This window comes from Lycorma delicatula, chromosome 10 (assembly GCF_047948215.1).
Source record: "Lycorma delicatula isolate Av1 chromosome 10, ASM4794821v1, whole genome shotgun sequence".
Taxonomy (NCBI): domain Eukaryota; kingdom Metazoa; phylum Arthropoda; class Insecta; order Hemiptera; family Fulgoridae; genus Lycorma; species Lycorma delicatula.
Window position 1 is genome coordinate 71,299,904 of NC_134464.1, and position 12,246 is coordinate 71,312,149.

Here is a 12,246-nt window from a genome sequence, read left to right on the forward strand (position 1 = left end):
ATTTGTTCACTGAATATCTCTATTATGAACTCCATTGTTGGCCTGGCCATATAAGATGTAGCTCCATCCTGTTGTAATCATATCTCTGGCATATTTTGTAACACAGGACAAAACATTTTGCAGCATGGCTCTGCACCATTCACCAATAACAGTTGCAGGATTCCTTGAGCAATGATTCCACACTGAACTACATTTTGTGGGATGAAGTCGTCTTTGGTGGACGATTTTTGTTTTTTCCAGTCCCCAAAACTTTCAGTTCTGTTTATTTACAAATCCATTCAGAGGAAAGTGAGCCTTATCACTCATGAATAATTGGTTAAAAAAATTGTTTTCTTCTCTACAAAGTTGAAAACAAACAGTATATTGAAACCGTTTGTAATCTACAGGTTGCAAGTGATGGGCTAGCTCAATTTTAAAGGCAAATATACATAAATGCCACAGAATACAGAATCGGGACAGCCTCAACTGAGCAGAATGCTGTCTGATTGATGTTTTTGCATCTTCTTCTACACTGGCCTGTATGTGAAATTTCTGTTCTGTTATGGCAGAATGTGATCTACCTATTGGGGGCAAGTCAGAGGATTTTAAGGATTATAGAACCTTTTTATTGCTAATGTATAATCAGATTAAAACATCTGCGATGGATCTTCAACTCACACTAATTGATAATTGGTTTTCAAATTAAAGTTCCATAATAGTGACTGTTCAACGCTGAATCTCTCTATATTAAAACTTTTCCAAGTTTCTAGTTTATAGGTCTTAAAAAGAACAGGAAAAGCTTATTATGTTAAAAGATATTAATTTTAAAAATTACCTAGGAGAACTTTTGTGTCACCTGTAGAAAAGTTAAAAAAAAAGAAGAAAATAAAAGTCGAGTTTGATGTGATAACTTCCTTAAAAACTAACACACATTGTAATCACTGAGTCCCTTTCCATGATATAACATACTGGTTATCTGAAACACGTTTGATAGACCATTCTTTTCTGAAGGCACTGTTAATAATATTTCTCACCTATGTTTTTCCTCAGCTTCAGTTGATTGAAATGAAATTTGCTGCCATTTTGCAGTAAAATGGAGCTTCTTAATTAAACATTTTGAGGGGTGGTGGATTGATAGGGGGCTTTGATGAAATATAGTGACTGCTTAGAAGTCCAGATTGAAATCTTTCTTTGAAGAAATATTCCATTTGTCACTAATGAATGTTGATGAATGGAAAACTGCTGTCAGACTGTTTTTACGATTTTGATCTTCACCATGGAAAAGAATGTTTGTATTCACTTGTGAATGATAAAACTGTGCAGACAGTGCAGGAGCACATACAGATGCAATTTAAAGTAAGGTTTATGTGTAGCTCTTATAAAATGGTAGAGAATGTTACTAGAAAATGGAGCGATTTCTTGAAAGAACTGCTTTTGGATGCTTTTAACACTCGTAATATGTAGCGCAATGTCTGTATTTCTTAACAGTACATTAAAAGATCTCCACCATAGATTTGTAGAATAATAATTTGGTACTCCAAGCATCTAATTTTGATCAGGTGAGTTTTTTATACTACTACTTGCAACTGAAATCTTTGTCATTATTTGATGTGCTGCCTTATACTAGAATATGAGTTAAACATTATTTCAAAATATGAAATAATGTGTTTTTATGATCCTTTTGTGTTGCTATGATCTGGTCATTATATCTAATTTAGTCTTCTCAATATTAACTTAATTTAATACTCAACAACAAAATATTCTGAGTGCTAAACTTTTGATGGGCATCAGACCACAATTTGACTAGAATAATCTCTTCTACAAACAACAGCGTTAATCATTTTCATTCCCTTATAAATTGCAATCCATATAAACCCTTTTTATAGAAAAACTTAAGATTAGAATTAATAAACAATGAAAACAAAAGTGGACTGAAACAATGTCCTTGCAAAATCCCTTATGTCATTTCAATGTCACATGATAACTCATTACCTTTCAAAATGGTTTTTGCTGTAATTTACAACTTTTTCAATATTCTGATAATCTTTCAACTTACTCCTAGCTTGTAAAGCATCTTCCAAAGTTTATCATGGTTAATACAGTTGAAGATAAAATGAAAGTCAACAAATACAGTAAAATATTCCCATTTTTCTAATATTGTTATATATCTCTGCATTCAAAACAAAGATATCATATCTTGTACTTCTTCCAAATCTAAACTTGGCTTGTTCTTCTGGTGTCAGTTCATCCTCTTCAACCCATGTTGTTAACCTTAATATTTGCATAAATAATTTGGCTATGGTATTTATAAATTTGGCATGAAATCATTTTTGGGTAGCCCACTGATATTTTTGTTAGAGTTTTATACTTGAACATAATCTAGCACCAGCGAACTTTCTTTTCCATCATATTTATTGTGTAGTAATATATTTTAAATATTTTAAAATATGTAAAATAATTCAGCTAATAATAATAAATTTATAACAAGTGAATATATTGCATACCATATCCCTGTTAATTGTACCTTCCAAGACATTGAGTTGGTAAATTATCTATTTACTTATTTGTTTGTATCAATTTTATTCAGTTAATTTCATTGAGTACTGCATTAATCAAGTACTTTGCATTCTTTTTTTTACTTTTTCAGATTGAAGAGGGTATTTCTTTAAAGCTCGAGATTGACAACCATACTAATGTTTTTTGTAGCATTGTAATTGTAGTTAGTTTTTTTTTTTTTTTGGGGGGGGGGAACATAGTATGTATTAATTAATATTTTTTGAGGGTTATGACATCATCCACAGATATGATTATTTAGGCCCATTTATTTATTTAAATATCATTAGGCAACTCTTATAACAGTCTTGGTTATTAAATAGTATGCAATTCAGTTAGGTTTTTAACATGCCCCAAAGTGGAAAAGGGCAACAGTTATTTTAGGCAGCCTGAGCACATAGAGGTGCTCATATATGATTAATAAAGGAAAATGACCTGAATAAAGATATATCTTTCTGGAAAAGGGTTGTGGTAGGATGGTATCATTGCTTGGAGGGAACTTTTATTTCTTCTTTGGATAAGTGTGTGCGTGCGCGTGCGTGTGTGCGTGCGCGTGCGCGCGTGTGTGCATGCATGTGTTGTCAGATTCATTTTGGCTATATTAGGAACCTGAAGAAGGGTGCTTGCTTGTTTATGTAAAATTACAATACAAGTTGCTACACATCTGACAGTGCATATCAGGCACTTAATACTAGAATAAAACATCTGAAAGGCAGGTATATGCAAGTTTAATTGATTTGATTGTATTGTATTAATTGAATCATAGACATTGTATAGTTTGCTAAAAATGGATTCACGGAGAATATATTTAGGTACTAACTCTATGTTTAATTTGTATTGACTGGCACCGACTTCAATAATAATTTTTTGTAAATTATTTATTTATTTAATAAATAAATAATTTTTATTTTTTATTTAAATAAAAAACTCTAAATTGAATGTAGAGTTTCTCTGTTGAATGTAGAACGTCACTGATCTGAACAAAGTATCTCAAACAAAGTTATTGGATTTCTACTCTATTTTCTTATGTAGTTTTTTTAATGTTTATTATTGTGTATACTGAACATTCAATATAATATTAAACTGTATTGTATTTGTTTTTGTAAATGTTTCAATCATTAAATTAAAATTATATTTATAAAGTGTGTTTAATGTTAAAACTTCAATTTTAACTCTATTGCCTTTTCTTTCTGTATCTTTTTTTCTTTAACAATAAAGATTCAATTGAGACTTATTTTTTCTTTTATTTTATAGTTTAGCTGTAATATATTTGAAAATAATAATTTTGAGTGTTATCATTTTAAAATAACACACATGCATGCACAGTGTCTATTAATCTAAGTATGCTTGTTTAGTATAAAATAATTAATATGAAATAGATTTATATATTTTTTTATTAAATACTGTAATACTAACATGAAATAAACTTAAAAAAAATTGCCTGTGAATTAATATGAAAATTATATTTTTTATATTTACCTGTAATTAATAACAAAAAATAAATAAGAAATTATTATTGTTTGTGAATTAAGTACAATATTAATTCATAAGTATTATTTATATTGTATTATTAATTATCACAAAATTAAGTACTACAATAAATATGTTCTTTTAATACTTAAAATTAAAAGAAAATAAAAAAAATATCAGTCTATCTATTAAAGAAAAGAAATTGAACTCAAAAAAAAAAAAAATCAAACAACCAAAAAATACAACCTCCAAGTAACAGTGTACAAAATAAATAAATCTCTCTTTTTTTTGGGGGGAGGAAGCAATCATTCATAAAAAGTTATTGTATGATTATGAGCATTAAATAAATATTGCTCTTAAAGTAACACGTTTTATTAATAAGTTAATTTTTATTTAATATTTTGCCTGTAGAGGTTTAATTAATGATTTTGATCATGTATATACAAGTGAAAATATATATATATATATATATATATTTTTTTTTTAACTTAGCAATTAACAATATAATAACAGTTCTCAGATAAAAGTATAAACTGTTTACTACCAAGAGTACAGAATTTAATAATGCTTCTTACCTTATGCTTATCATCAGTTATATGTTATAATTTTAATATTTGAATTGTGTGATTTGAGAAAAAAAAGTTTAATTGATAAGGGAAAACCTTGAAAGAGGTATTAAAAAATAATATGCATATGGTAAGAAGCATTTTAAGTTCTGTATTCTTGGTGGTAAACGGTTTTTATACTTTTGTCTAATATAAATTACTGATATATGATACTGCAAACAATATACAAATGCAAAATACAGCTAATTCTTAACCAGCAAACAATTTACATGAGTAAACAAGTTGGTAAATTTTAAACTAACATAGCTGATAGCACAAGTTAAAAAAAAAATCATTGATTTCTGTTACATTATAATAATACCTTGCAAATAACACTTTCAGCATAATGTTGATCCCTGCACCTTGTTACAAAATAATCTCTTATTATTTTCTAAAATAATAAGACTTGCCAACATTTATCTCTGTTTTTTAAATTTTTAATTAACAGTAGGATATTATTATTTTAGAATAAAAAGTAAATAAAAGAACAAGAGTTACATTGCAATCCACAGGCAGTATATGCCCTGGATTTGTATAACTCTTGTTTTTACTCATACCAAGGAATGTTAATTTAAGAACAGCCAAGTCCCAATCTGTGAATGACAAATATTAGATAATATTAGTCTAGTTATTAATGAAATAAATGAAAATTTTTTCAACCAAGCTAATTAGAAAATGTGTGGAAAACTTTCCCATGAAGTTTTCATGTTGATAACATATGAATAGGTGGAACATGAATCTTCACTGGTTGAAGATCTAAGGTATAACAAAAAAAATAAAACAATAATGTCTTCTTTAAATTTAATTAAATGAGCAAACCAAACATATTTTTATGTGTAAATTTTCAATTATTCTTTATCTAGTATTTATTAATGAAAACGGTGTTTAAGATGAGTTTGTGTAACCTGTTTATTTTATGTAATAGTTTATTTCAATAATTTTAACATGATAGAAGGTTGATTTCTTTTCTTAAGATTGATTAACCTTTTCCTGACCATTATATCATGGATAATAATAATAATAAGTTGGCTTAATCACTAAATACTACACTACTATGTATACTAAAAACATGAAATAATTTGTATAAGGAAATTAAGTTTTCAACGTTTTTTGATTCATAATAAAGATGATATGGAACACAAACTTTTTTTTGTAGCTGATACAGCTGTTTGAGAATATAAATAATAGCAGGAAAAGTGAACAATACATTAGTATCAAGTTTATAAACGCATAGTTAATAACTTGTGCTATCTATCATAACATAAGATGCTATTTGTGCTAAACAATTACTAGCAGTTTCTGAAAGTAATTTAAAATATTTATAAAAATATTGATACTGCTGAAAGTGTTAATACAGAATAAAATTTACAAATTCTTGAAATTATACACTTATTAATATTGTACAGTTGCAAATTATATTATAGTATTTATGAGGAATGACTAAAAAGGAAATTAATTATTTAAACATAGAAAAAAATGAAGATGGAGCTGTTACTTTTGAGATAAAACTAAAACCACCAGGGTTGGTTTCTTGGGCTGTAGCTCCTCCGAACATATTCATTGTTTTTGGTTGTTCACCTGGAATAAAAGCATAAAATAAATTTGAGAAATCTTATCTCGTAATAAAATTTAACCTGCAAAAGCATGACTTTAAACAAATTTGAACACTAACACAAAAGTGTACTAGAAACTAAAAGGCAAGAAATCCTCATTTATAAAACTAAGAACTGAATGAAATGGATAGTTACATTGAAATAATCAACATTATAAGTACAATAAAACTTCCCAATATCAGAAATTGCATTATTTTGAGGTTATTCAGAATCTCCTATTCAGAAATGTGAATCATGAACACAGTATTATGATTGTTTATTGTACAGAAAAAAACCTTGAATAAAAGAACAGTTTTGCATATTTATTTTGTGTAAATTAATATTTAAAAAGAAATTGGTTATTAAAATGATTTTGTAAAAATTGAAGTTGTTTTTATTGTTTTTCTGAAAATAAAACTCATCCTCTATGTTCATATTTGAATAAAAATAATAACACTGTACTACTGTAATTGACCAGCTAAATAAGAGAATAAAATTACTGTATTTCACTAAAATGTTAATAAATAAAACAATGTAAGCTACAAAAATATTAATCAAAGAAGCTACAATGTACAAGAATATTAATAAACAAACCATGTACAAAAAATAATGTAAAAATCAAATACAGAATACATTTACACATAGATGATTTAAAATAGCTTTAGTTTTGGTCCTTGTACATATATTTTTCAATAAGCGACTGCACTTCTGATATTTAATGCCTTCTTGCTTTTTTGTAAGAAGTATTGCTTTAATTTTTCTAACCTCTTATATTGCTCTTTTACTCATGATGGTTAATCAGGGTTTATTTTCATCAGAATCATTGTTGTTTGTTTTGGTTGCAACATGATCACATGTGTCAGTTGATATGTGCTCTGAGTTAATTGTCTGGTACTCTTTGTAGTTTCCAAATGATTCAATAAGTTCTTGTGATTCAGTCTGTTTTTATGACCCTGGATTTTATGATCTCACTGCTGTAACAGTAACCTTCTTTATAGCCACACAAATGCATAAAACTGCATCCACCAAACTAAGGCTTTTAGAAAACTCATCAGCATCCATAATTTCATTCATTGTTGACAATAATTATCATAAAACCTTTTTTTTTTACTGAATTTTAAACTTCTGATTGATCCCCTGATCAAGTGGTTGACATACTGCACTAGTATTTGGATGTCCAAGAATAGTATGACTCCCCTATTTTGCCTTCCCATCTATGATCAAAATTTAACAACCATTCCATCATTATATCCCTCATACAAAATTTTTTTTTTAATACTATTCAATTTCTAATGAATTTATTTTCACACGCTTAAAATATTGTTATGGCTTTGCAGCTTTGTTGATATTAATTACTTTTGACTTATATTAATAGTTTTACAAATACCAGTTATATTCACACCCAACATAACAGTCAGTATTTTTTTTATATCTTCCCCCTGTACATCTTTCCTCTCTTGAACACGTTGTTTTACTGAATATAAGCCCAGATAAAAAGACCAGCCTCATCACAATTAAAATTTCTTTCATTATAACTCATGAATATTTCATTTAAGTTTTCCTTCCAGTCAGATACAAACTTCTCATTTACAGCCCCAGCTTCAGAATTTAAATTTAAATTCAGAATTTATCTACCAACTTCCTGATGCTTTAAACTAATCATAACCAAGTTCTTTAGCAATTTCTAGGGCTTTCTCAAGTATCAAAGTTCCAGAGACAACTGCTAGGCCTGGAATTTTAGGAAATTCATGTTTGCTTAACTGATTTCAGTCCATGACTTTAGGATATCAAGTTTGGCTTTTAAGATATCACTTATCTGAGTATTTTAAACATCAGAATGTTTTGTCACATCACACACACTGAATTTTTCTTTTTCATAGACATTTATAACTGCTACTTTTTCTAATAATGTGGGTTTACGTTTTTTGAGACATTTTAAGTTGTGGGATGGTTGTAATTTTTATAAAATAAACAAAATTGAACATACAATAAATGTATATTTAAAAAATTTACTACAACAAAATTACTGTACTATACTGTAAATACTGTACTGTATATAAAATAAAACGACAAAAATTACAATTTTTATTCCAGCTGTCTGTTTTTCAGAACTGAATGAACAGTTTTGTTTAACTAAATTCATTGTTCACATCCATTATTGAGAATTGTTATCTATCAATACCACTATAAAACTGGCAGGAATCTAAAAGTGTCTGGTGTTAGGAGAAGTTCATTATTGGTAAGAGGAGCCCATTACTGGGAAGTGTCCACCATTAAGGAAGTTTCACCGCAATACAGTTTTGAGAATATTTTGTTTGACTGATTAACTTCATCCTAAATTATCTATATTAATTATTACTATATTTCTCTATTTTTAGTTTTAATTTTAACCTTATATTATCAAATTAACTAAACTCTGATACCTGACATTTAGTTAGTCTCTTTATAACATTCTAACTTACCACAATTGTTTTTCGGTCTGACCTCTTCATTTCAATACTATTAATCCACTGATATGCAATATATTTTTCTGATGTCTCATTTCAGAAGTTTCAATTTTTTTTCATTGTATCTATCTAATGCTGATATTTTGCTACCATAAAGCAATATTCTATACAGATATTTTTAAGAATTCCTGAGTCTAAGAAAAGATTTTTCTGCTTGAAAGCTCTTCTTGTCTTTAGTCAGTCTGTTTTTCAATACTTCTTTAATTGATCCATCCTTTCTAATTTTATTATATAATTAAAAAAATTCTGATGCATTATTTAAAACTACTTTAATATTTAATTCCTCATTATCTTTCTATCTTATTTATTTCAAATCAGATTTCTCATTAAACAGTAAAATCCACGCTATTCCAACTTGTTTTTGGTTTTAAATGAACAACACTATGAACAAATCCTGATTATTTTTATTTTCTCTTCTTTGTCATTCATTCAGCTTCCAAGTTTCCCCACCAATCTTATTAAATATTTCTCTGTACTCAAATTAAACAGCAATACAGACAGACTACATATTTGACTTGCTTCTTTCTGGATTAGAACTCTCTTTTATATTACTCTATCTAGAGCTTGCTTCAGTAGCTGTTCTGAGATTTTGTTATTTAGTTGCTGTGCCAAACAGTTCTGTATGTCTAAAGCATGATACTTACTATTATTTACATTTCTGGTTACTTTTATTCATAGTAATTTATACTACTACTATTCACTCTTTTTACTCAATACATAACTTGTAAACACTGTATTTTATTTTTATGTAATACTGTATATATTTCCATGACAATAAGATTGCAGGTTCATCTTGTATACAAATAAATTAATCTGAAACCTTAATTAATAGAATGGTTAGTCTACTGTTGTTTACTCTAGTTTGTATCTAGTAGGTGTGAAAGCAATCTAATACTACTCAAATCTATTTCTATACCAAAAGTTATAAATTTTTTAGTACACAAAACTTAAAAGCATAGACAATAATGAATTTTACAACCAACAAACCTTTGATTAATGCTTTCAGCCCCAAGTGTTGACATAAGACCGCTTTTTGTTAAAATTTGTTGATATTGATTGATTTCCTACAATATATATCCAACAGAAAGTATGGTATTTTACTTAAATTTTAAACAGAAAATATTAGAAAAATACTACCACTTTGCTATGTGTTCATAAACACAAAGGATATTGTAATTTATGGCTACTGAGAGATTTTACACAATATGGTAAAGAAATCAAAGTAATTTGAGCACTCTTTTTTTTAGATTTTTTTATTTCAATCACTGTTTAGGGTTGTTTTAATGAGATTATCTTTACTTTTAAGCTGTATTATTTATTATATACAATTTTTTAGGGTTGTTTTAATGAGTTTATCTTTACTTTTACGCTGTATTATCTATTATATACAATTTTCGTGTTTTCTGTGTAGCATATGAAAAATTGTGATTGTCCTTCTAATACATGTTATTTTAAATCATTACCTTATTTTTAATTTTTCATTTTTTTGTGAATTTCAAATTAATTTCCCTTTTACTCATAAAGTCATTTAAGTACATTTATTTTTAGTAATATTAATTATTGTGGATTAGCCATTAAGAAATGGCAATACCATGCAGTGAAACTGTACTTGATATTCTTTGTCTTCAGTTAAATACCGGAACCAAATATTTTATTTTTTATTTAATTATTAGCATTTATCTTGTCTTCACATTCTTCAGTTTAGTACATCTCAGAAATATTACTTCTTGAGAAGTTCCAGTGTTGAAGAAAAATTGGTTTTAAGAAACACTACCAGTAGAAGGAATCAATTTCCTAAATTTTTTTAATAATTTATGGAAAATTATTATAACACAGACATGTCCCAGATGCAGTTTTCTTTTTTTATAAAATACTTCATAGTGAATTATTTTTTTCACATTTTTATTTTAATAGAAGCAACATAACAAATAAATATCAATTAAAAAAAATTCCTCTCTAACTAATAAATCGTTTATTTATCATTCAAAGTCAAAAAAATTTATTCTCTTCATTTTGTTATATAAATAATATTAAAAAAAGTACTCAACAAGTTGTAATATTTTCCTGGCATTGGTATTTATATAGTGGAAAAATAATTATACATGAAAAAAGACACCAAAATTTATTTGTTGGAGTAATTTATTATGAATTTTATTTTAAAGTTATCATAATATGTTTAAATAAACCAAAAAAGTTTAAAAATTGGTATCTTAAAAAAAATCTCATTTTTTAAAGACTTTTTCAAAGAATTTTTTCTTTGGATGGGGGATGAATAATGATAAAATTTTATTGCATTATTATTATTAAAATTGTATTATTTAAAATTTTAATAATAAAATTTTATTATTTAAAATTTTAAATAAACCTCAAAAATAATCTGAAAAATTCAGAAATCAATATTTTTAAACTACCAGCTTTCCACCCCCAATATTGCCACCAAAGTATCTTTTTTTGGGGGGGGGGTCACTTGCACTGCTGCTATATTTAGGAAGACATTAAAAAAAAATTGGTTAAAGAATATGCAATAAATAAAAAGATAGCTTGTTTCCTTTTTGAGGCAATTTTTTTTTTAATGGTAAGATAAGCATACATGCATATACTAAGCTTAATATAAAGTGGGATCATATTTGTAAAATTTTGAAATAATTAAAACCCCCCTTTCCTGGAGATATTGACCCCATAATTTTTCCAACAAATTCACTGTATACACTAGTCTCTGTACAACATTTCATCAAAATTAGCTTATCCAGTCAAAAGTTTAAAGCTTCAAACGTACAAATACATGTAAATACATATGAATGAATATTACCCCCCTTGTTTTGTTTCTTGGGCTCCTGGGTCATGAAACATTGAGAAATGCAAAAAACCCACATCCCATTATTTGACTGATTACACTGGTCAACATGATTTTTGTCTCAAGAGTACCAATAGGTGTACTTAATGCAATTTTGTCTCCTGTTTTCAAATATGTATTTGGAATTTTCCCATCACCCACAGTTTTTTTGTTATTTTAATTTTTTTTAAATATTTTAAAATGTTTTTTTGTCCATTGTCAAATAAAAGCTCCTAGAGCATTGTAAATATGATGGAACCAAATGAGCTAACTCAAAGGGTACCATTGCTACTGTTGTGCAGGTTCAGATGTATATAAATATGTTCAAGCATAATTTATTGTAGCACACAGTCAACAGAACAATGCCAGTTGTGAGTACTTTGTGCGTCTGAATTATTGTGTATTACATATTTACAACTTTAATTCTTTTAATTAGTCGTTAGTTACAAAATACCTAGAGTTTTATTTAATCATTTTAATTTTTGTTATGTATGTGGTGAAGTGATGTTCAAGTCCCAAAGGCGAAACCTTACTCTTAAACCTTACTATTAAAAAAATATGAACTTTATTTTGGGTGTAAAGTTAGGGACCAAACAAGGGCCTGGGTCCCACATAACTGTTGTTTTGTGTTCTAGGCTTCTCACTGCATGGAAAAATGGCACACGCCACATGCCATTTGCTATCCCTATGATTTGGAGGGAACCCAA

At 27.6% G+C, this 12,246-nt stretch overlaps 2 protein-coding genes across 4 annotated transcripts in view; one reads left to right on the forward strand and one right to left on the reverse strand.

Annotated features, from left to right (window-relative positions):
* Nucleotides 1-12,246, forward strand: part of gdl (gonadal protein gdl) — a 51,325-nt gene that overhangs the window by 18,530 nt on the left and 20,549 nt on the right. The window contains exon 5 of one of the 3 annotated variants that reach the window (XM_075376735.1): nt 6,078-6,517. The exons of 1 other annotated variant lie outside the window; for it this stretch is intronic. The gene's annotated coding sequence lies outside the window, so the exon portion shown is untranslated. Of the gene's footprint in view, nt 1-2,626; nt 3,585-6,077; nt 6,518-12,246 lie in introns of those variants that run through there. One more of the 3 variants, XM_075376734.1, reaches the window with a different exon arrangement.
* Nucleotides 4,443-12,246, reverse strand: part of LOC142331074 (uncharacterized) — a 56,418-nt gene continuing 48,614 nt past the window's right edge. The window contains exon 16 of the mRNA XM_075376731.1: nt 4,443-6,185. Coding sequence (XP_075232846.1) covers nt 6,064-6,185 — 122 coding nt within the window. The 3' untranslated portion in view covers nt 4,443-6,063. The remainder of the gene's footprint in view (nt 6,186-12,246) is intronic.